The sequence below is a fragment of the Sceloporus occidentalis genome, unplaced genomic scaffold (assembly GCF_023333645.1).
Source record: "Sceloporus occidentalis isolate IW3139 unplaced genomic scaffold, rSceOcc1.0.p SCAF_4, whole genome shotgun sequence".
NCBI lineage: Eukaryota > Metazoa > Chordata > Lepidosauria > Squamata > Phrynosomatidae > Sceloporus > Sceloporus occidentalis.
This window is the reverse complement of record NW_028316984.1, coordinates 39492859-39518607: the sequence shown is the minus strand read 5'-3', so window position 1 is coordinate 39518607 and position 25749 is coordinate 39492859. Positions and strand designations below refer to the sequence as shown.

At 39.0% G+C, this 25749-nt stretch overlaps 1 protein-coding gene across 1 annotated transcript in view; it reads right to left on the bottom strand.

Moving 5' to 3' along the window:
• The window catches only part of LRP2 (LDL receptor related protein 2), a 203180-nt gene that overhangs the window by 164193 nt on the left and 13238 nt on the right, over window positions 1-25749 (bottom strand). The window contains exons 2-3 of the mRNA XM_089523031.1: window positions 1849-1959; window positions 1133-1255 (exon numbers count right to left, since the gene is read on the bottom strand). Of these exons, the coding sequence (XP_089379157.1) occupies window positions 1133-1255; window positions 1849-1959 (234 nt within the window). The remainder of the gene's footprint in view (window positions 1-1132; window positions 1256-1848; window positions 1960-25749) is intronic.

Below are 25749 nucleotides of genomic sequence, written 5' to 3'. Positions count from 1 at the left end.
AGCCGAAAAAGGAATGGCTCTTTGCCGCTCCTTTTTCAGCTGGCTTTAAGGCAGACTAGTGCTGCGATGTGTGTTCACCATGCCCCCAATCCATCTTCAGAATGGGCGGCTTCAAGCCATCCCTTCTGCCCCTTCTGTATCACCCCTTAATAATTTTTACCAACATGGTTGATGAACAAATTTGCTAATTTATATTATATAAAATATATATCTATATATTTACAGCTATATATAGAAATACTATAGGTTATTTCCCTTTAAATTACAAAAAAACCTAATTTTTTACCTTGTATCTCACATTTTTAGAAAAATTAAAAGCAGAATATTTATATTTATATAGGATGGAAAACTAGTATGAACCTCAAAAAATCTATAAAAATCAAACCTGTGAAATTTAAAAAATATATTTTATAGCCATTGCTAGGATTAGGATTCATTGAGGAAGCTGAAATTTTGGAATTCCATACTAAATTACCTAATCCACATCTCCTAATGTTGGGATCAGAAAAAAGCAATCCTTTTGATTTTGTGTTTTTCTCAATTTTGCAATGCACTGCTGAACTCAAAAAATCCATATGAAATGCATAATGTAGGGTAAAGTACATTTATAAATAAATATTTTGTGTGGCAAAACATTTTAAAATACGTATTTAATCATATATCTAAATATAACATAGCCCTCATTTCACCAGATAAAATTAACATACCATTAAGTAAGATTCACAATATTCAGTTAATTGGATAGATACAAATATAATTTAGCAAAAAATCCAGTGACAGGTCTAGATGAAAACTGGATAGTAAATCTAATTGACAAAGAGATTCCAGTAAGAAAGATCCACTTAATGCACAATGTGTAAGAAACTGCCTTATAGCACTGGCTGAGATAAACAACTGAGACCACTGCTCTATCAAATTCAGTACTGTCATCTCTCAAAGGCAGACGCTCTCTAGTGTACAGTTTCAGTCAGAGTTTTTTCCCAGCCTTATCCAGTGACACCAAGGAATGAATCTAGAGTATATTCTAGTAAGAAAGATCCACTTAATGCACAATGTGTAAGAAACTGCCTTAGAGCACTGGCTGAGACAGACAACAGAGACCACTGCGGTTCAAGGCTAGGTTGTAACTTACGACATTGTTGGTGTTCATCAGAGCCGTCTTCACAGTCTTCCTCATCATCACACACCCATGACGGAGGGATGCATTCTCCATCGCTGTGGCACTGAAACTGACTTCCTCCACATGTGGGACGTGCTAGTGTGGGTAAATAAATAATGTTTCAATTCACCATTTTGGAGGTTGACTTGGCTATTAAACAGGATGCTAGTCCTACAAAATGTTTTGAAATACACAGGGTGCCTAAAAATAAAAGTTGTAGCCCAGCATTCAAACAACTACATAACTACAGAAACTACTAAATGTTTGGAAAAGACACCCTTTTCAATAAGCTGCCATCATCATCATCATCATCATCATCATCATCATCATCATCAATGTACTGCTGTTCTCCCAATACTGGCAAGATTGTTTATAAATTTAAAAAAAAGCAATATAATTAAAATATACGAAAGCTCAACATTAAGATGGATTAAGCTATCAAACAACATTACTATATGGGGGTAAGTAGGGCCATTTTAGCCTCCCTAAGAAAGGAGGTCCAGATCCCAGGGGCAGCCACTGAGAGAGCCTTATCTCACATCCCCACCAGACACACAGGGACTGAAAAAAGAGCCTCTCCAGCGGATCTCAGGGCAGGACAGCCTGGTATGGGGAGATACAGTCTGTCGGATAGCCTGGATCGAAGGGTTTTACAGGTTACAGTCAGCACTTTGAATTGTATTACTTACGACAGCCAGTTTCATCAGTGTCATCTGAACAGTCCCTGGCTCCATCACATCTCCAATGTTCTGGGATACACCGGCCATTTCCACAACGAAACTGTCCAATTTCACACCCTACTAGAAAACAGTAAAAAAAAATTGGAAAAAAAATATTCAATAATTTCACCCAACACAAATTTAATCTTAAGTAGCAGGTACAAATCCCATATCAAAAGTTATATTTTTCTTGGTTTTTTGAATAATGACGTATATTAATGTAATATAAAGCTAAGAACATCCTGCACCCATCCTGCACCCATATTCCAGAGTACTTAATTGTTTCATCAAAAATAATACATGGATCCATATTTTAAAATACAGTGTCCATTTTTTTAAAAAAAATGTACATTGGGCCCTCCACATTAGTTGGGGTTAGGGGCGCAGGACCCCTGTGAAAATAGAAAAACCACAAATAAAACCCCTTTTTTTTTTCCATGAGCGCATATCTCTTTAGAAATCTCTAAATCCTCAAGTGCTAATCTGTGGTCAACATCTACTGGAAATTGACCACAGAAGCATGCTGGAGGACTTACAAGTGCCTAGGTTTTTTTTTTTCCCTCCAGGAATCTCTAGGTCCTCCAGCATGATTCTTTGGTTAACAGGTAGAGTCATGTTAGGTAACTGAGAAACTTCTAAAGAACTTATTAATCAAATCAGCAAATAATCAGACCCAGAAGTCAAATCCACAAATGTGGAGGACTAAATGTATTCATATTCTGCCTTTTGTTACTCATGAAACTATATAGCACCTTAAGGAGATCTAGAATCAGCTTACAGGTTGAGTATTCTTTTTCCAGAATTCTGAAATAGAAAATACTACAAAATCAAAACTTTTTTCATGGGTGGCTAAAGACAGTGACACCTTTGCTTTCTGATGGTTCAGTATATACAAACTTTCATGCACAAAATAATTTTAAAAATTTTACAGTGGGCCCTTGGTATCCACAGTGGTTTGGTTCCAGGACCAAACATGGACACCAAACTCCATGGATGTTCAAGTTCCTTATATAAAATAATGTGTTCTTTTTATCAAATAGCAAAATCAAGGTGTGTGTGTGTGTAATATTTTCAAGATGTGGATGGTTGAATCTGTAGATGAGAAATTGTGGATACAGAGGGCCAACCATATGTATAAAATTATCTTCAGCTTATGTGTATAAGATGTATATAACACATGAATAAATTTCATGCTTACACTTGACTTCCATCTCCAAGTTATTTCATTATGTATCTGTAAATATTCCAAAATCTAAAACAGTTGTGATCCCAAGAATTTCAGATAAGGGAGACTCAACCTGTACTAATAATGGAAAACAGTGGTCTGCAGGCGCTCATTTTAATGCCGGAGGGATGCCGCAGCCACCAAACAGAGCAACATCCTTCCGGAGTAAAAAGAATCTGGTACTTCCAGGTTCTTCTTGCGGCACACGCAGCGACATGCGGATGCTGCACATCCCTTACGTAAAGATGGACCTGTGGACAGGATGCCGCCATCAGGCCACCACCTGCACGTAGTAGTGCTCGAGACTGTGCGGTTGGTGTGCGGTCCCAAGCCCTACTATCGCCACCAGGACACCGCTTCCTGGCAGTGTGTACCAGGCCAAAACTGAATGGGAAGTTTTATTTCCTGTGATCTTTGATAAACTCTTTCTGTATCTTCAGAGGCTATATTCACACCAGCATAGTACCATGAACGCATTCAATCGTGTCCAATTTTGGAAGCAGGATCTGGCCTGGTTAGGAAAGGAGACTGCCAGGAAATAATGCCAGTGACCTCCAGTAGCACAAAAGAAGAATCCTGCTGGAAACCCTGGAAAGCCACTGCTAGTGGGAGGTGACAATACTGACCTAGATGGATCAATGGTGTGACTCAGTAGAAGAAAGCTTCCAATGACCTGTTTGCTTCAACCTGACCTTTCCCATTAGCAGTTAAACCCGGGACGAATTTTCACACAGCAGGCTTTACCGCGCCATTTTGCAGTCAAACATCACAACCAGAAATTAATTTTGGTTCTGACTTCCTGGTTTGTTGGGGGCATGGCTGGATGTTATTTATCAGTCCTTAAAGGAACACAAATGCACTCTCAAATCAAAACATGAGGGGCAGAGGTTTGGAGATCTGGACAAACACTTTGGGGGCTGCAAAAAGATTTTGGAAACTGCTTACAGCCTATGAGATGCACAATTCCACAAAACTGAATTAAACAGTTCAGAAAGGAGTTACTGAATGTGTCTGAATATAGGATCCTGGGTTGTCACTCTTAAGATCAACAGGATAAAGACAAGATTTATAAAATGAGAACAAACCATGATTTACTATTCTGTCTTCTAAAGAGTACAAAACAGCAGGACTCCACATTCAATTAACACACTAAGCAAACTATTTATGGTTTATTTATGCTAGTAGGACAAGAAAATTGGGGGAAATGTGTACACCAGTACCCAGCTTGTTCACAATAACCAAGCGTTCCCCATTACCCATGCAACCATGGGCATTCTCTCCATACATATATTTGCAAATGGTACTGTAAGAATATGTGGTTCAGTTTTGGTATTAACATTTGTTGTTCTTGTTGTTATGACCTTCAAGTCAACTACAACTTATGACTATTCTATCCTATGGTTTTCTGGCAAGATTTATTCAAAGGAAGTTTCCCATTGCCTTCCTCTGAGGCTGAGAGAGTGTGACTTGCTCAAGGTCACCCAGTGAGTGTCCACTGCTAAGCAGGGGTTTGAAGTCTGGTCTCTCAGACTCCTAGTCCAACACTCAAGCCACTACATCACACTCATTCTTAAAACATATTACTCTTAAGAAATGTTGGTCTTCCATTTACATTTTAATATTATACTTTTAAAATCTATAACTAGAAATATTAATTCTATCTTTTTGGGAGACCCTGCTTTGTATTCCCTCACCTGCTGATGAAAAGTCTTTTGGAAAAGCCTAACCTCAGCAAAAAGATTTGCTTGGCTCCTGCTTTTTGGAGAGAAGGGCATAAGGTGAATCATACTTTTCTATCTATCCATGCCTTATAAACAGTTTGCACTGGGAAAAACAGACTAAATTATTGAGCTGAGCTATACTCTAATAATCTGAGCTGTACATTTGGTCTGATCCTTTTCACTCGACAGGAATGATCTTCATGCTGCAGTATTTTGTATCTTATCTTATTTTGGTGTTGCAACTTCATTGTCACCTTTTGTATATTGTTATATTTTATCCTTTGTTCCAGGAGCTGCTGAGAGAACAGATGTTGATAAGAAGCCACACAGATATTTTTTTTTAATTAGCACAAAAAAAACCTGAAAAAGAACTGATCCCACAAACTTATTTGTATATTATATTATTGATAAATGGGCAACAGGATAAAATCTTGTCTTCGTAATGTCACAAGGTGGGGAAATCATGATGCTGCTGCCACTGGGAACTGCAAACTAAAATTCAGATTCTAAATTAACCAGACAATAAGGAAAAATGTGAGCAGCTGAATTGAAGTGATTCATAAACACTTTCCACCAACTTCTGTTTCACACAGCCTCAACTAAAAAGAATGAAAGAACAGTGCGGTGAAATAAACTCTGGTAGTCTAACCCTACAAGTATCTTGTCTTGTCTCATTAATCAAATGTCTAAAATCACATATTTCTCTTACAACAAAGGAAACTGTCAAAAAGAGACAGCACCAGTAAATCCGTGAACACACAATGAGATAAACAGACAACAGGTTATCCGAGCTCTGACAGAAAAACCAGGCATATCACCACTCATAAACACAGCTAAGTGATGTACTCCTTTGGGATATACGGAAGGCAAACCGCTTTATGCAAGGAATGTTCAAATCTGATTGTCTGGTAGTGACATCCTGATTTATAATGTATCCTGCAAATGGTCAGATATTTCTCTTGGATAAATGGTGGTACAGAATGGTACAGGAACATGTACATCCAAATACCTTCTAGACTAATGCATGATGGTGGTTGGTGGTGCAGGTCTGGGGTTGGTGGTGCAGGGCTCTTATCAAGTACCTTTAAAAGCACAACAACCTCCCTTGCAAAAAATGCCCTGAAGGAATGTACAAATGCAGGCTGGAATCTCCAGCCCTTTGACTGAAGTCTGCCCTGCAAACCGGAGACTCTCTGGACTGTTTAGAAAAATGAATTGTTCTGTTTTTTAAAAAGGAGTTTTAATGAGTACTAACACAGGAAAAAAATCTAGCCATCTTATTTACTAACACACAACTATTAGATGTACTGTGTGTGTATTCTATCTTTTAACATATGTACACACATACATGCTGCCCTTGGATTTAACTTAAATAAGTCCCTCTGATTTTACAATGTGAAAAACAGTGTGAGTACAAGTAAAGATTAACTGAATAGTAGCTCTTGCATTCATTCTATCATTATTATTTTTACGTTCCAACCATTCAGAACTACACACAGTAAGTGCTGTACCAATGCCCACTTACACAATTCATCAGCAGACCTATTATAATTCATTTAATTACAGTATGAGTCTTTCCAAATACAACCTTCCATGCTTGCTTACTCAGTGAATGCTACAACCTCAGGATATGATTATACAAAAGCAAAACAGCCTGACACTTTCTATTCACTAAGAAGTCACCTACAAAGAAAAGAAAATATTAATTAAATGAAGGGGGAAAGGGTCCTTTTGGATACCAAGGATAGTAATCAATGGCAGATATTCAGTAATTAACCCTTCCCTCTTATGGAACAACTTCCATTGGCAGAATAGGGAATATGGCAATTTACTCTTCTCTTGTAGTCCCCTCTTCATAGCCTCAAGATCCAACATTAGGGGTACCCTTCAGAGCAGACGAGTGTGTGTGTGCAAAGCTGTAGGGAAAGGGGGGGGAGGATAAAGGGCATTTGTGCAATATTGGATTTTAACAATAGATTCAAGGTGTGGAAATTTATTAATTCAATTTATATCCCACATTTTTTCATGTACAGAATCACAAGTGTATCATAGGTCCAAAACACACTGCACAAATAATCCCGTTTTAGACTGCTTGAACTGCCCTGGCTCAGTGCTAGGGAATTCTGGGAACTGTACTTGTGTAAGACATTTAACCTTCTCTGTCAGATTGCTCTGGTGCCCTAGAACTGAGCTAGGGCAGGTAAAGCAGTCTCAAACTGGATTATTTCTGCAGTGTCTTTTGAACCATAATCATTTAAGTTACTACAGTACTAGGACCTAAACACTCTAAAGGCACCAGATCTGGTTAGCACTTGGTTGGGAGACCGTCAAAGAATACCAGGTGCTGTAGGGTATATTTCAGAGGGGAGAACTGGCAAAACTACCTCTGCGTTTTTCTTGCCTAAGGAAACCCTATGAAATTCATGGGGGCACCAAAAGCTGACAGGTGGCTTGAAAGCACATACACACTGAGAGATAAAAAAACTATTTGGACAAAAAAAATTAAATAACAGTTTAGTTTAAAACACCTGGTTAAAACAATTTAAAACACAATTTAAAAAATAGCACAGTCCCATTAAAAGCCCTATCTGCCACATAAAGTCCTGCCCAAAGAGAAGGAGAAAAGAGAAGTAGCGAACTGACTCTCCTGTGGGAGGGAGTTCCACAACCTGGCAGCAGCTACCATGAAAGGAGTTCTCTCAAGGAGTTCTCTCACCAAATGTGACTGTGATGGAAGCATAACCAAGAGAAAGCCCTCTGGTGAAGAAATTAGGCAGGCTCGTAAAAGGATGTAAATGCATGTTTCAATCTGAACAAAAGAGCAATTAATTGTAATCTAAATTCATACTGAAATAAAATAACCATGTGTGCCTACTATGTGCAATTACCTAAAAATATGTAATTATATGCTAGGCTAGATGTGTGTGCATGCAAAAATTGACATAATAGGGTTCTTAATCATTGCTTAATGTGAATAAGCCCTGTACTGCAATGGCTGGTACTGTCATTAGTATGTCTTTACGATCAAAGAGATATTGTTACTGCTGCTGCTGCTTTGGGCCTTCAAGATCCTAAAGTGAACCTATAATGGGATTTTCTGGGGTTGAAAGTGTCAAAAGCAACAAATTAGTCTTCTTACAGAAATATAAACAAATGAGAATCTTCAAGTAATGTCATATTTAAAATGGCTTACATGGTCAATTCTGGCTGAGGGCCAACCATGATGTGAAAGCAGGGGAACCATCCCTTTAAATAAGACTCTGCTTTAACCTGGGGAGGCACACAATCCAAGAAGGGTGGATCTCCCCCTGAACTGGTAGGGTGAAGCACACCCATCTCAAACCAGAAACTGCCAGTGACCTCAATAGAGATACATAGGCCCAGCACAGATGGGCACACTGCGACGGTATTAGGGCTCGATGGGGCTGGGCGTCCAGACGCACCATCCCTAGTGACTTCACAGGTGTGCGTACTCATCCATATAGTGGGTGCCACAGCTGCACAGCTGTGGCACTGTGTACAGACACCTCTTGGCAGAAGCAGTGTCATAGGGCTGCATCGCATCCCTTATGATGCCGCAAAAAAGGAGCAGCCTAGAGCGGCTCCTTTTTTAGTGCGCATCTGTGCAGCAGAACAGCGTTTCACCACCCATGTGCACCAGGCCATAGATAGCTAATTTAAAATAGAGCTCGACCATACTTTTTTTGGACCATACTTCCCAGAATCCCTCAGTCACCATGGCTAGTGGCCTGATGCTTTTTAAAAAGTAACTTTCCCAAATACTACTTTACATAGGGAAGAAGAGAGAAAATATGTTGGTGAGTACAGCTGAATCGTTTATGTTTGGAGCAGACATGCATTTAATACAAACCAGTTATTATCACAACTACAGTACTTAATTTCTAATAAGACTGGGATAATTTGAAGGTAAAACAAAGAAGCCCTAGATAATCAAGGGCTCACTCTTAACCTCTGTAATCACTAATGAGCCATTCGACTTTTAACTCACATTACAGTTAATGCCACAACCTGGCAGGAGAAACTTGAACTGAATCATTTCTCCATGAACACAAATTCAGCAAATGAATCTCCTGGTTCTTTAGCTTGTGATCAGCACCAGCAGACCTTGCACACATCAGACAGGCAAGGGAGAAAATCACTAGTACATTTTAACAATACAGATATATAAATAATTCTAGTGAGAGGGGGCTCAAACTTCATGTAAAACGTAAGATTAATGGCACTTCACAACTATGTTTTTATATCATGTGAGGACAATAAGATGTTGTTCCATGATTTCCCCAACTCTCAGAGACAGGTTTCTGCACTTTCCAACTCACATGAGGCATATTAAAAAGAAGAGTGCATGTTCAACAAAATGTCTTCTAGGACATCTAAATAGTCACAGAAAACAAGGAAAGCTTGAAATTCTGTGAAAATGTTGTTAAACTGACAAGTCCACAGCAATCTTCAGTAGTATATTAATTGATATGTTATTGCCTAAAGGAAAACATTTTTTTAATCCACTTCAAAGTATCTAGCATTAGTTACTAGTGGGGTTTAATATCCTAGAAGAATTAAGTATCTTGGTTGAATTAAATGTGTTTGAATAGGGCATGGATGGCTGACTAGAAACCTAAACAGTAGTACTTCACTCTGAAACGTTTGGCTGCAGGATCCACTTGTCTTGAAAGTCAGCATGGTGCAGTGATTTAAATGCTGGACTAAGGCTCTGGAAATCAGGGTTCAAATCGCCACTTGGCCATGGAAACCTACTGGGTAATCTTCGGCAAGTCACATTATCTCAGCCTCAGAAGGAGGCAAAGTCAACCCCGCTCTGAACAAATATTGCCAAAAAAACCCCAAAACGTTATAGGGTCACCATAAATCAGAAACAACTTAAAGGCACACAACAATAATCCACTTATCTTGAAAAGGCACGGAGAAAATTAGCCTTTTTAGTCTGGGATAGCAACAGTAGCTTTAATCCTGAGGAAACTTCCATAAACAATTTTATTCCATGACTACTGGGAAGTTAAACAATTGCTCTTGACATTTCCCAAAACCAGAATCAGTTCATATAAAAGCAATCATCTAGAAATTTTTTTTAAAACTTTAATTTTACTATTTAAATTACTCAGAGCCATTCTGTAACTAATATTTTCAAATTTACAGGATGTTGTCGTTTTCGGCTTAACTGTTTGGTTTCATGTCTTGCATTATTTTATTGCCTGCCCTGAGTCTTTGAAATGGAGTGGGCTACAGACTTAAATAAATACAATTATGTGTATTTGGCCCAGTGTATGCTTCTGTCTGGACCAGGAGACCGCGTGTCAACTTAGCCAAATTCATTTGGTATGTGACATTTGAAAGGCTATCAACCTCCTCCCCACCACTTCAGTTGTTAGAGCTGTGGGCAAGCGTTGGGAGGGGCATTTTTGACAAAGTTTTTGCTTGCTTGTGTTATTCCATTGGAGATTTTAATTAATGTTTGTGTGAGTCCATGTGGGCTCACTGCTTCTCTTTTCCCTTTGATCTGCTTGCCTTCGTACTGAAGGCTGAGTATTGTATCTTAGTTACATTTAAGCAGCAATCCAATGTCCTTTTAAAGCTTTTAAAAACTACATAATGCATTGAGCACTTGCTACTATGAGCTAAGGCAGGGGTAGGCAACCTTTTTGAGCCGGGGGCCGGGTTGCTATCCCTCAGACAACTGGGGGGGCCGAAGCCAAAAAATAAATAATTAAATAATTTTTTCAAAAATTAAATATATAAATAAGCCAGGACAAATGTAGGACAAAATTTTCAAATGGAAGACACTTTTTTTTAAAAAAATGGAGGACACGCAAAAAAAATTGCTGATTTTTTAAAAATGTTAATAGAAATGCATGTTTCTGAGGCTTCTATAGACAATTGCCCCCCAAAGGCCCCGGCGGCAATCGGCGGCAGGACCGGGCTGGGGCCGGTCCCAAGGCCTTGCCGGGCCACATCCGCATACCCCTGACCTAAGGCATGGCCTGATAGATCAGGTGAGTTAAAGCCTCAGTACTAAGGGGACTCACTGGAAGGCTAGTAGTACTATTCATACCACTGGATAGTTACTTTTAGTAAGTCCCTTTTTAAAAAGGCAGTCTGGGAATCACTTGAAGACTGCCTAAAGAAATTATACTAAGGATGAGCTAATTTTCACCAAAATCCTAATTTACTTTGACAAATGCTGATAAAACTGGAAACTTCCTTCAGGGAAATCATTTTGTTAAGCAGGATTCATTCAAACAATAAAACTAAAAATATTGTAAAACCATTCTTACATTTGGCCTACCCATAAACTATATTACTCAGACAGGAAGCAAGACTGAAAAAGTAGAAAAGTTTCATCCCCTTATTTTTTTAAAAAAATGCAATTCTCTAAACCAGGACCATGTTCCAGAGGCAAAGATTATGGTATAGTCCTTTAGCCTAGAAAAGGCACGGTACAGACTGCCCCAAAGGGGTGGCCTGCACCCACCCCTTTCCTCGCCAGATTGGGGCCACCGGCACCCCGGTGGCCCCAATCCACCATTGCTCTGGGCCACAGAGAAGCGGCAAAATGCGGCTTCTCCATGGTGCAGAAAAGTGGTGTCCTTAGAGCTTCATGCCCCCAGACACCCCAGGAGCCATGAGGAGAAAAGGGTGGCCCTTTTCTCCTCAGAATCGTTCCCACAGCTGTGTGGTTGCCACGGGATCGATCCGCTTCCAAAAAGGAGCTCCATTTCGGAGCTCCTTACTGCGCTGCTGGAAAGGTGCAATAAGCACCCTCCAGCAGCGTGGAGATGTCACGCGTGCACCACACCATTTGGACACAGCACGTGCATGATGTTGTCATCACGCGTCCCGTGTGGATGGAGCCACGTAACGATGGCGCTGTCCACACAAACCACACCAAACGTGCGGATGGTGTGCGCTCCCTAACCCTAGAATTGGCGCGAGTACGCCGCTTTATGGCGGTCTGTACCGCACCACTCTCCCCCACCCCAATCCATCACTATGAGGCTAGTCATCTCTTAGTGCAGTGCTTTGTGAACTTTCTGTAGGTAGCTGTAATGTCTTGCCTGAGATTATAACTCACTTAAATCAGAGACGAGCAAAGTGTTGCTTGTGAGCCATATGCTTCTCCCAAAATGGCTTACAAAGAGGGAAATTGTGAATTCTTCCAGGAGATATTGCAAGGATATTAATGAGGCAAGATGTACAGCAAGAGAATTATGCAACAAAGAATAGAGCAAAGCTGACATACAATGTTTTCACACACACACACACACACACACACACACTACAAGCACTTTCAATAAAATTATCAAACAGTACTGTAAAACAGTATTTGGAATAGTTTTTTGTGGGTTTTTTGAGCTATGTGGCCATGTTCTAGAAGAGTTTCTTCTCAGGAAGAAACTCTTCTAGAACATGGCCACATAGCCCAAAAAAACCCACCAAAAACTATGGATGCCGGCCATGAAAGCCTTCGACTTCACACAGTATTTGGAACGTTCTCCTGTCTCCAGTATTGCTTGTTTTATTTTTCTGTCTTATAATTTTGCATGTCATACAACAAAGAACACATTTTATGACAAGGTATTCAATTATGCAAGTATGCAGCTGTTTAGACAGATCTTTAAAAATTTCCCAGATTTACAACATTGGATTCTTTCTCAAGGATATTTATGGTTTCCTGGTCCCCACATTTAAGAAATGTTGATGGGACAATCCAGATAAGAGGACAATAATGCAAAAGTCTACCAGGTGCTATGAAAATCCAAAAAAAATTCTAGTATTTTAGAGAACTAGCAAACTATGTACAACTCTTTCTGGCTGCTTTTGATTTTAAAGTTAGCACTTTTACCATAAGTACAAAAAGCAAGATTGCACCTATTTCACACTACAAAGGTTTAGGATTTTGGTACAAGAATAAGATATTGGAGGTCAAATGATCAAGTCTAAGAATTTAATGACAGAACCCGAGTGTCTATAAATTCCACAGTAATTTACTTGCAAAAGTCATTGCAAATCTTGACTACAAACATGTGGGCTACAATTATTTTTATCCATCCCTTTATAAGATAGTAGTACTATTGTGGAAGAAAGTTTCTCCACCAAAGGGATTTGGAAAGGTACCATACCTTTTCCATCAAACAAGGCAACCATCCATAATACACCCAGCACTATACTGACTGTATCAATCACTTACTGGTGCCATATACATTCTCTTAAAAGATAACTAAATGACAAGATCTTTCCTTATCTTTCTAGCAGTTCTTTGAGAGATTCTTCCTCCCACTCTAACACTGAAGACCACAATAAGAGACAGATCAGCATTCCAAAGACCAAAAAAAGAAAGATCTCTGGAGATTGGAGTATACTATTCTATGGAGTTGGGGAAAGAGAATGTTTGAGATAAGGCATTCTCTCAAAGCAGTTTTTTTTTTTAATGGTATCCCTTTTTTATGATCACTCTAAGCTCCTTACACTGATAGGGTTGAAAGTGTTGTTTTAATTGACAGTGAACAACTCTTCTATTTAAAAGTACAGTAGTTTGGGTCATATTTGTTTCTGCATGGTAATTTTCATTCCAGCTGGCTGAGGCTGTAAAATAAAATAAAGTTGGAAATGAGATCCAGTATTAACTAAAGCAAGACAACACTGGCACTGCTCAAGATTCAGGAAACTACACCTACCTCAAAATTTTCTTTATTAACTGTACAAGCCAATTCACTCATCTTACACAGTTGGCCCACCATATCCATGGATTCTTTATCCAGATCCAACCATCCATGGTTTAAAAATATTTTTTAAACTAAAAATTCCAAAAAGTAAACCTTGATTTTGTCATTTTATATCGGAGACACCATTTTACTACTCCACTTATTTAATGGGACTTGAGCAGGCACAAATTTTGGTATCCATGGGAGGTCCTGGAACCAAAACCCAATGGATATATACCCACTATACTTGATCCATTTAAACCTTCATGTACAGTTCGGCACAATCAGCAATGTTACTCTGCACAACTACTAGAACACAACTGGAAACCATGGCTATATATGTGTCAAAACATCTTTTCTCCTGTCCCAGCATGGCATCAACCTGTTTAGGTTATGCAGACCAACATCACCAGGCTGGGAACAGGTAGAATGGCTGCCATTTTGGCCCAACCCTGGCCCAACCAGCCCTCAGCTCAGTTGTTAAAAAGCAGCTGTTTGCCATAGTTTCTTAGAAACTCTACCGCAACAACTGGTAGTGCATATTGCCACATGCCCGCTTACTTGCTGCCCCCTTTGTCCTCAATGCAGGCCCCAGTGATGTTGGAAAGGGTTGCCTGGCCACATGGGTGAAGGCAGGTGCCCCATCTCTGCTTTTATGGGCTGAGGTGGGAGCCTTCATGGAGAATGGTAGCAGCAGAAACAGGCAAGGTTGCAGTGAGTGGGTGTCTGAGCACCCACTCATCGTCATGCCAGACCAGGTAAGTGCCAGGGGCAGGAAGGGGTCAGATCAGTGGGCAAGATACAGCAGGATTGGTCTGTTGTATCCTTATCCTGCTCGTGCATTAAGTGTTACGTTCAGCAAAGAGCCCTTGATGCATTCCTTCATGACTGATTTCTCATACGCATCATGGTTTAGTCATACTGATTTGAATTAATTCTAAACCACTATTCATTCAAGGAGATTCTAGTCAACATGCTATTCAAAGAGATTCTAGTCAGCACCACTATTTAGTCAAAGAGATTCTAGTCAGATAAATTATTAATACCAAATACATAATAACAAATAACCTTCACAAAAACAATAAAACAACAAATAAGGAAAATCATAAAGCTGACCTATGCAAACATAACCATTATAGATGTCTGAGACATTAAAATGCTTCACCTTGGCATCTAAAAGACTATGGTATTTGGAAAGGGTATAACAAAATTAGGGCATTGCCAAAAAAAAAACCAGGAAAACATGTGGTTACATTATACAAAGTAGGAATCCTTAATTACCAAGATACCTGCATGTACCTATCGAACTACCTCATTTTAACTTGGCATGTCATCATATTTGTGGCTTTGGGGGGGGGGGGGAATAATAGTATTTTTGTTGTGTGTCTTTGAGTCGTTTCTGACTTTGGCAACCCTAAGGAAAACCTTTAACGAGATTTTCTTGGCAAGATTTGTTTGGGGGAGATGCCTTTGCCCTTTTCTTAGGCAGGGACAGTATGACTTGCCCGAAGTTAACCAGCAGTTTTTAATGGCTGAATAGAGATTTGAACCCTGACCTCCAGAATCATAGTCCTTTTCTTTTTTTAAAGAATGCTACTACGGTGCACCCTTTCCTTACGCGGGGGATCCGTTCCGGACCCCCCCCACACCCATGTGAGGAAAAATACCACGTATGCTTGAGCCCCACTGAAAACAATAGGGCTTGTGCATATGGTGCGGCATGCATGCCATTGCCTCTTCCATCATGCAGCTTTCAGTGTAAGCTGAAAGCCGTGTATAGCATGACCACGTATGACATGGGTGTACTGTACTTGATGTTTTTTCAGCAAAAGAGGTGGTAGCATGATTTTGTAACCGACTTAAAGTAATGCTAGACTAATATTCCTAAATGGATCAGAATGCTTAACTTTTTAGCATTTTAAAATTAAATTGTTTAAACTAGATACATTGTCAACTGCACAAAGATCTTTTGATGATGATGATGATGATATTATTACTATCTCAATTGTACAGTCTTCCAAAAACTGTGAATGTTACTTACTACAGTTTTGGACTATATTGCTATGGGCAGATAATGTAGCATGTTCCAAGTAGTGCTCCTTTTCATAATTGCACTATCAAGATCCTACCTGTAGCTATTTCACTCATTTGTTTTGTGAGAATCTTTTGAAACTGCTCCCAGAGCACCATTCACCACTACAAAGACATAGCTGTCTTAGTGTAGAAAATCAGTACACAAGGGGATCTTGCAGTACCTTTGAAACTCACTGAAAGACCAAAGTTAGTCGTGTGAGCTTTTGTAGACTAGAGTCTACTTACTCATCCGATGTATCTGAGGAAGTAAGCTCAAGTATACGAAAGTTCATGCTACCAATTTCAGTCTTTCAGTTTGGCCCGGAACAGATGAGGAGAAAGGGGCAGCCAGAGGCCGCCGCTTTCTCCTCCGGGTTGTCATTGTGGCAACCATACAGCCACAACAATGATCGACAGGAAAAAGGAGCTGCAAAATGGATCTCCTTGCCGCAATGCCGCCAAGGAGCCATTTCCACCCTGGGGTGTCGCAGTGATGTCACGCACATGCCACGCTGTTTGGAGGCGGCACATGCGTGATGTAATCGATATGTGTGCTGTGTAGACAGTGCTGCGTAAGAATGGCACTGTCCACACGAACTATGGCTTGGGAGTGTGCGGTTGCTGCACGCTTCTGAGCCCTAGTTTTGGCCCGAGGGTGCCACAAGGCACCCGTTTGTATCGGGCCTTAGTTTCAAAGGTGCTACAAGACTGCTTTGCATACTGGAAATACAGTTGCTTTCTTCTCCCAGGGCCACTGACTCTCAATATGTAAGTTTCAATATTTCATAATCTTTTCACAGGTTCACTTGGTGAGGACATGTGAAAGAGAGAGACTTCTGAGTGGCTGCTCCCATTCTCTGTAACTCCCTCCCACAAGAAGCTAGGCCAGCCCCATCCCTGTTCTCCTTTTGCAAGCATATAAATTAAAAATGTTTTTAAAAATCCTCTTTTTCATTTCAATTCAACTATCCCCAGGGACAGCCACCTCTACAATCTAAACACTCATTTTCTCAACCACAATTATGTCTGACATATTGTAACTGTTTATCAGCCTTAGTCTTAAAATCCCTTAAGCTTTTTACTTCACAATTGATCATTTTTTCATTATGATCCTCCCCTATGTCCTAGGATGGTGTATAATAAAATCAGTTTAAATAGTTTGAAGAAATTTAAAACACTCTTATAATGTAAATAAACTAAAAATATTAAACTGTATCAAGTAAAATAAGATGGTTGAGACAATTTAAAACCATGCACTTGTACAGATTTGGATGAAACCAGCTGAATCAATTAGGCCCAAAGGCTTCAGCAGAAACCCATATTTTGGCACTACAATTCCCCAATTGGGGTTCCAAAGCAGAAAGGGTCCTTCTTCATGCCTTCCTGCAGAGTACTGCATTGAGTGGTAGGACACAGCGGAGGACACCTGCAGCAGACCTCAAAATCGTTAGATTTTGTGTAGAGAAAGATGTTTCCTTAAGTATCAATTACCAAGCTATTTACCATAGGTCATAGCTCTTACCACAAGCACCCTGAACTCAGACAAGTAGTGTATGGGCAGCAAATGTAATTCCTTTAAAACTAGAATTTTAAGGGGGGGGGGAAGAATCTAGGAGTTCCAGGGAGCCAACCTTCAGTGCAGGGATAGCAAGCCATATGGGGTGATAAAGAAAGGAATGGAGCTGATAGAAGTAGACAAGGAGTGAACATCATAATTAATTCTCTTGAAACTTATTTTGGAGTGTAGCTCTGAAAGTTCATCTCTGATACTACTGAGCTACCCATCACCTCACCAACAGTCCTTTTACTGGGTACATGCAAAGCTGAAGACTTTTCTACTACTAAAACAGTTAAAAGAACAGTATGATTGCAAAGTTCATCGCAGTAAGAAGTAACTACAGAAGACAGTAGAGTAGTACACTGGGCCCTTGGCATGCACTAAGGTTTAGTGCCAGGATCCCACATGGATACCAAAATTTGCGGATGCTCAAGGAGGAGGAAATATTTTCAAGCTGTGGATGATTGAATCCATGGATGCAGAATCCATGGATACAGAGGACTGACTGTGTATAACTGATGCTATTTTACAAATGAATTTTGTACTTCTTCCTTTTCTCATCCATTTGTTTCTGTTTTTTAAAAATTGTTATCTCATGTTGTACTCTAGGATATGAAGCTGGGTTGTATCAAACTAACTGTGGTTAAGAGATTAACCAGTTTAGGGTTTGACTGAATGACTAAACTGTGGTTGATCTAAAACAGAAGCATGGTTGCACTGGAGGAGGAAAAAGGAAGAACACACAGGCCCAGAAAGTTGGGGTTATTCTGATTGGTATAAATCTTAAAGTATTATGACATTCAGCATACTTCTAGTAAGTTTGTGCACCATGTCATTTTTTCCCAGAGTAATACCATCATAGATTAATTGCTATTAATTCCTTTTTATAAACCCCTGAATTTGAGAAAACCAGCGCTCTAATCTGCTGAAACTACAGTAAGTAGGAGAGCTTTTTGTCTTCAAAGGAGAAAAAAGTTTGAAGTCCCCTGCAGACATCAAAAGAACTACATGGTAAATGCCTCCTAGCAACATTAAATAAATCCATAAGCCTCACGTGCTACTTTCAATTAGAAATTTTAATACTACTACGGATGAAAACAAGTCTTATAAGAATTACAATTTATTTCTTGTTACTTTTGAAAATATCTTCTCATTATTCATCTTCAGATATGTTGGTTTGGTTAGCAAACAGATTAGTTACTCATTTTACGCAACATAATCACTGATTATTTTTTATTCAAAGAGAAATAGAAAAGCAAATAATATATTGTCTATCATATAGGGCCTCTTCCACTGCCACTCAAATCCCTCCGTAAATGTTCCCTCAACATTAGAAGCAAAAATTCATAATTAACCTAGGTCCAAAATACACTACAAAAATAATCCAGTTTGAAACCCCTAAGGGGATGACACCCTACTGGGGGTTGATACCACTGCTCCCTAAACACCTGCCTTTTGGGAGTTATGGCCTGTGGCATTTGCCTATCTCCCTTTAAAAAGCTGGAGCTCAGTGGAAGAGATGGGGTGAGTGGGGTGAAGCTCAGAGGAAAAAGAAAGGAGAGGCCCCATTATTTAATTAAATTTTTAAATTTCTAAATTTTAAATATTATTTTTTAACTTTTCTTTTTAAGAAATCCTTTCTTATCAAATTTTCAGTTTAACCATGTGAAATTATGTGCATGTAAATGCATTTAGGCTGTGTGTATGATATTGTAATAAAGAGGTATAATTTTAATTTTGCTAGTAGTTTATGTCACAACTACTGCCATTACATTCAGTGATGTATGGGAATTACGATTTTGGAGTACGTTTAGTACAAAAATGTTACTAAGGATTATGTACGTTGTGGCATGGAAGGAGGTCACTACGAGAGGTGACACCATTCGTTACTGCACCAGGTGGTGCCAACCCTAGTGATGCAACTGGCCAATGCCATCCTGTGAGGCTGAGAGAGTTTGACTTGCCCAAGATCAGCTAGTGGGGTTCCATTACCGAGTGAGGATTCAAATTCTGGCCTCAGAGTCATAGTCAAATGTTCAGACCTCTGCACCACACTGGCTCTCATACCATAATACTGAGCTCTTAATTTCACAGTCTGTATTTCACCTGTTGCCCAACATTCTTTAATTAGCAGGAATTAACTTGGGATTCTTTTATATGCAAGTATGCACTTGGATGAATTGTGAAACAAGTACAGTAAGCTTGTTCTGATTAGCCCAATGGCCTGATAATAAATAATCAACTTGTAGACCTTTCCCAATGGAGAGGTCTCCCAGGTGAGCAATGTTGACTCTCTATACATAGCCTCTGTAGACAGTCTCTACAGAAACATATGCAGGTGTAGTCTTGATGGCAATATAACAAAGTACAATAACTTCCAAAAGCCAAAAAACGGTGATACCTTTATTGGACCAAACAGAATACACAAAATACATGCTGCAAACTTTCAGAACTCCACTAGCTTCTTCATCAGGCAAAAGTGTTAAAAATCATACTGAAGGGGGGAAATTACTCCATGCCATCTTGACTCAGAACACCAGCCACATCTTCCAAAAATGCAGGCCTGTGACTAACATTGTCATTTTTTTCTCCTTTATGATTTTAACACCTTTGTCTGATGAAAGCAGTACAGCTTCAAATGTCTGTGATATTTTGCGTATTTTATGTATTTTGGTTGGCCCAGTAAAAGTATCACTGTTTTGTGGATTTTGGATATTATTGTACTTTTATAGAGAGCCAGGTAAATGTGTGCACTTAAGACTCAAAATTTTGACTGTAAAAGCTAACCGTGGGCCTGAACAGACAGGCCAAAATAAAGCTGCTTTAGGTCACTTTGGAGGTATGCTGTTTAAATGACACATGCATCTTAAGAGGCCAGAAGCTGTGCCAAAGTTGTGCTTCAGTCCTTAGGACTTGAGCATGGCTTTGGTGCAGCTTCTGGCCTCTTAGGATGCATGCATCATTTAAATATCATACCTCCAAAGTGACCCAAAGCAGCTTTATTTTGGCCTGTCTGTTCGGGCCCTGAATGTTCATATTCTCCATCAGTCCCAATTTGTAAGGAGAGTCTGAATAAATCCACTGTTATTCCATGTTTTCAGATGCTTTTAAAATGTCCCAATTTCTCTCTCCTCCTCTCACTTTTCCCCTTCATCCTCAAATTACTTCAGTTGCTGAAAACTGAGTTTATAGAGCAAAAGTAGTTTGTGCTTAGGGGGGGGGGGCTCTTCCCCTTCCCTGTAGGCTCAAGCAAAAGCAAAGTGCTGTAGCTTCTCCTAGCTTGTGTTCTTTCTCATTAATAATGGCCTGTTACAGACTGCCAAAATAAAGCTGCTTCGGGTCTCTTTGGAGGTATGCTGTTTAAATGATGCATGCATCCTAAGAATCCGGAAGCTGCACCAAAGTTGCACTCCAGTGCTTAGGAATGGAGTGTGGCTTTGGCGTGATCTCCGGACCCATGCATCATTTAAATAGCATACCTCCAAAGAGACCCGAAGCAGCTTTATTTTGGCAGTCTGTAACAGGCCAATGTTTGCAATCGTTACCACAATCTGCTGTTGCTTAGCCATAGGAGTCTCCGTTTTTAATCTGTGAAATGTTGGGGGTATGCACATTACACACCAATTGCTACAATTTTTAAAAAAGAAATGCAACATAGAGTGGGGGGGACTTTAAGCAGAGAAGTAAAGTAGAGGGGGTTACTTAACCCTACTTGTCACATCTGTACTCTAAATCCTCCTCTCCTCTAAGTCAATTTTATTTTCCAAAAATAAAAAAGGATTTTGTTCCACATGTAATTAGCCCTTACTCTGTAAAATGAAAGACAGGGACGTAGGAAGCTGCTTTACATCATGTTAAGTGTCTACTTTGTTGTCTGTACTGTAAACCATCATTGTATACACTGGCTGCAGCAACTCAAATGGGACAGTACATTTTCTTTTATACTGATAGAAGTTATAACAGAAAGATTGCTCAAGAAATAAAGGAAGGAGCTAATAAAGTTAAGAATAAGTATTCAGAGCTATTGATCCAAAGGGAATATTAATGATAGAGGAGAGCAAATAGAAGATTCAATGCCAAATCTGGCCCAGTTGTAGGCTAAGTCAACCAGGTCCCAGTACAAAAAGTAAAAGTCAGATAAGAAGGGAGGCAAGACTTCTCCTCTCCCCTTAAATCCTATCATGGGATACGACACAACTGAAATGCACATGAAAAAGAAGAAAAAGTATTCCATCCTTTCACTCATTTGGATACATTTCTTTCTCTTCTTTCCACTATCTGCAGTGAGGCTAGAAAAAGAAACAGGGATGTGGGATGAGGGAATCAAATGGCAATTCCTTATCCCTGCCCTCCTGTCTCTTTCATCTTCTGAAGAAGGGAAAAATAGCAAGGAAAACTATGGCAAGGAAAAGCTCATTCATAAGCACACACTATTCCATCCAGCGCCCTGAGATTAAACTTCCACCACCTCTCTCAAATTAGAAACAACAAAGATAGAAGTAGTCAACTTTTCCCAAAGATAGTGGGAACCAGGTTCAACATCTCCCAGTGGCTTCCAAAACCCCAGCTGTCAACCAAGGGCTGAACACATTTGCCAGAATATACATATCAAAGCTCAGCTGTTCACTGTGTATTTGTAAACGTATTGCCATAAAACAACAATAAATCCCTGTTGTGATAGTTCTACTAAAACAAGAGAGCTACAAAATTAAACAATCTTGGCAAAATGGTCCAAATTTCAGTAAAATCAATATCATCTACTTCAGTGAACTTGAAGGCATAACCAGGGGTGAAACTTATTTTGGATTAATTATTTCTTTTCAAAGAAACAGTGAGGTCTTGTGTATCCCATATAATCAATATGCTCACCTTCAAAATGCCCAATGTGCCTGCACTCTAAATGAGGCCTCCAGTATCCAAAGTAAAATATCCTGGAATCTAGCCAGACCTTATTTGTCAAACCCCAGATTAATCACTACAAAACATAAGCACAGAGGTAATGAAAAGAATCTCAGTGCTTTAGTGCATTTGTACACTGTCAGGAGGAAAACTGAATTCCAACTGTGGAAGGAGACATGTATTTAAAAGGCACCCTGTCGCTAACATGAAAGGAAAAGGAAAAAGTAAAACCTGAATAGCTAACAAAGAAATCTCCTACCCTTCACATTCAGGATGCCAGAAGCACTGTTGCTAATTTCAAACAACTATGTAGTTCTATTCACTTCGAAGTGCAATGGTTTAAAAAAACTATTATAATCCATGATGGTCAAAAACTGATGCATGAATAGGCCTTTATGCCAATGTATAATGCCAATAAAAATACACTGTAGTATTCATAAGTAGCCTGTTATGGTTTTGAATCTCTCAACTAGTTTATTTTAATGTCATATGAGACATGACCCAAATCTATTTGAAAGAAAGAGTGATCCCACTGAAATACAATTCTAGAAAATACAACACAAGGAAGTCTGAATAAAATGATTGTATATCAAAAGTAACATTGCTTTCTGTGTTCTTTCTTTCTACTTTGTTACCCATCAGCTTGTTAAATTTATCTGAAGTGATTCACAGGTTACCCTTATAGAAATGAAATTTATCTGTGCCAAGCTGGTTGCCACCTCTCTTACACAGCAAGTAGTCTAGCATTGTTAATTCATGTACATTAACTTTACATTATGCAAATTTTAAAATCTCTATTGTATAGTTCTGACAAAATATTTGACCTATATCAAAGGCTGGGGAACACAGCTGAAAATCAGATACTGGACAACTGTTAAATATCAAGGTTGCTTTCAGAAGCTGTATTTAATTCAAAGATCTAGATTTATCAATTAATTCACATCTATCACATTCTATATTCACTTTGGAAAATTTCAGTGCCTTCCTACCATGCTGGGAGTGATATTGCAAATATTCAGCACGAAATACTCTTTATATTCTTTGATCCTCTGCTTATTTTATTACTTTTATTTTGATACATTCTTAACTGATTCACCAACTTAACATTTTCCAGCAAAGCTATGTTTACTGTCAAAATGTGTATGTGTATGTGCCTTCAAATTGCCTGGTGACGTATGACAACCCATGCATTTTATACAGTTTTATAGTTTTCTTAGGCAAGGAATACTCAGAGGTAGTTTTGTCCATTCCTTCCTCTGAAATACATCCTACACATATTTGTTGGTGGCATCTCATCCAAGTACTAGCCCACCAGCCATGTACAATTCTATAGTCTGCCAGATGCTTAACAACCCACCCATCCACCATTTTTCCAATTGCAGACACACAGCAGAAAAAGGAGATTTCTGCACCCCTGGTGAGTCCCCAATCAATATATGTAGCTGTTGGCCCTTGTTCTATTTGGCTGGCTACAAGCTGCGTAACTCTGATGTATCAGTCAATAGTGCATAATTAAAGATAGCTATTTGGGTTTCAACAAAATGCATGTAACTTCATCTAGATAAAAAATAGTATAAACATTGTTTCCTAGCTACTATTTGCTGAACTAGTATATACAAATAAAGGAATAAACAGCAACTTTACCTTGCCATTTATTCTAATGTTTTCATGTTTTCTGCTATATTATACTGCAAATCTTTCAAACATTGAGGTAGTCGTTCACCAACTAAACGTAAAAAATAATCAGATAATATTTATGCAAACACAACAGCTGCCATATGGCTAGCAACCAAACAGCTGTAGAAGTGACTGGAATGTCGGTCCAGCTAAAATCTGCATCTAGGGTATTAGGAGTGCTTTGAATGTGTATTCCTGCATGGTAGGGGATTGGACTGGATGGCCTTTGTGGTTTCTTCCAACTCTATGTTTCTATGAAACGAAGACTTACGGCGCTTTATAAATAAATTTAATAATAATAATAATAATAATAATAATAATGTAAGCCATTCACAGCTTTGATGATTCAACACAGTGGTTTTCCAAATGCATTAAAATAACTCTTGGTATTTTGGACTTCAGCTCCCAGAAGCCCCAAGCTTTCTTGACCGACGGCCAGGAATTCTGGGAAGTGAAGCTCAAAACATCTGGAGGCTCTTATGCTTTCTGTAAAGGCAGCATTTTGTTACAGTACAAATATGGCTTAGGTTCAAACTATCTGAAATAACATATCCCCCTATACGAATTTCCCAAAGTTTTAAGATCCAAAGAGAACGGCTTTCTCTCAATCCGACCACTATCACAGGCTCATTGGTGAGGACATGGGAGAGTACCTTCTCAGTAGTTGCTCCCACACTCTGGAACACTTTCCTGCGAGAAATGAGGCTAGGCTGACCTCTTCCCTGTTCTTTCACCAGCAGGCAAAGATTATTTTTGTTTAAGCAGACTTTTAATTGCTCATTGGGAGGCTTATTGTGGCAGAGAGTTGCTTTGTTTTTAACTTTTATGTCTTTTAATGATTTTATACTGGTTTAATGTGATGATTTTTTAAATTGTTTTTAATTTTTTGCTAGATTTTCATTTTGTGACCACCGTGGGTCCTACTCTGAGAGAAAGACAATATATAAATGAAATAAATAAATAAATGTTGTAATATACCTCCCAGCAGTCATTCACAGAAGTTGAAGTTCAAAGCATCTGGATGGCATCAGCTTGAGAAATACTGAGCTATTATTGCACTATTGTACATAAACAGATAATAATCAGCTACTAAAAATGTTTCTATTAAAGACTACATAGTCAGGATATCAAGAACTAATAATTCTATTTCTCAACGTAATTTAAATATGGGGTTGCATTCTCTGAAAAAAGACATTTTTCAATGAAATAAAACAGTTGCTGGTGAATGACTAATTGCAACAGTTAGGAATGGAGAATTAGACTTTCGTTCCCCTGTTGTGGTGCTGCTGAAAATCATAGGGTTTTCCCCCTTGTAGACGGGTGCCAATGAAGGCTTTCCTCCCAAAATAAATAACAAGTGCAAAGGAAAGATTGCTACACAAATACAGAAACATGGGGAAAGCTTTTCACTTTTCAGATCATGTAACTCAAGTTGTTTCATGATGGAGTAGGAAGAAAAGCCAAGTAAGGTGTAAATATTAAATTCACTGACAGTCATCTGCTATAAATCTGATTTACTGTATAGCCAAGAAATACTGTGCAGAAGCTAAGCAAAACTCTTCTTACCTGCCAATGCATTCTTATAAAATGATTACTGGCATTAAGAAGTTTCTTAAGCAAGAAACACATCAACTATCTCAGGAGTACAGCAGTAAAAACCACAATTTCCAAGGAGAGAGTTTAACATCTTCTCACTATATTTCTATAGAATTTAATCACTATACATACCCTTGGTATATCTTTAAAAGTTAGTAAATTTTACTTTCCTGAAACTAATGTTTTTCAAGGCAAAATCAGAACCAGCTACCCTTTTATCCATAAACCAATTCACACTTCCTTGCAAGCATGAAAAATCTCATTTACAAGGGATGTACTAATGTTCTGCTTGTACCTTTCTGTACATCAGTGAATGTGTTCATTTCAGATGATCAAGAACAAGTCATCCCACGTGCTCAAGAATTCTATATGTCCATGGTACAA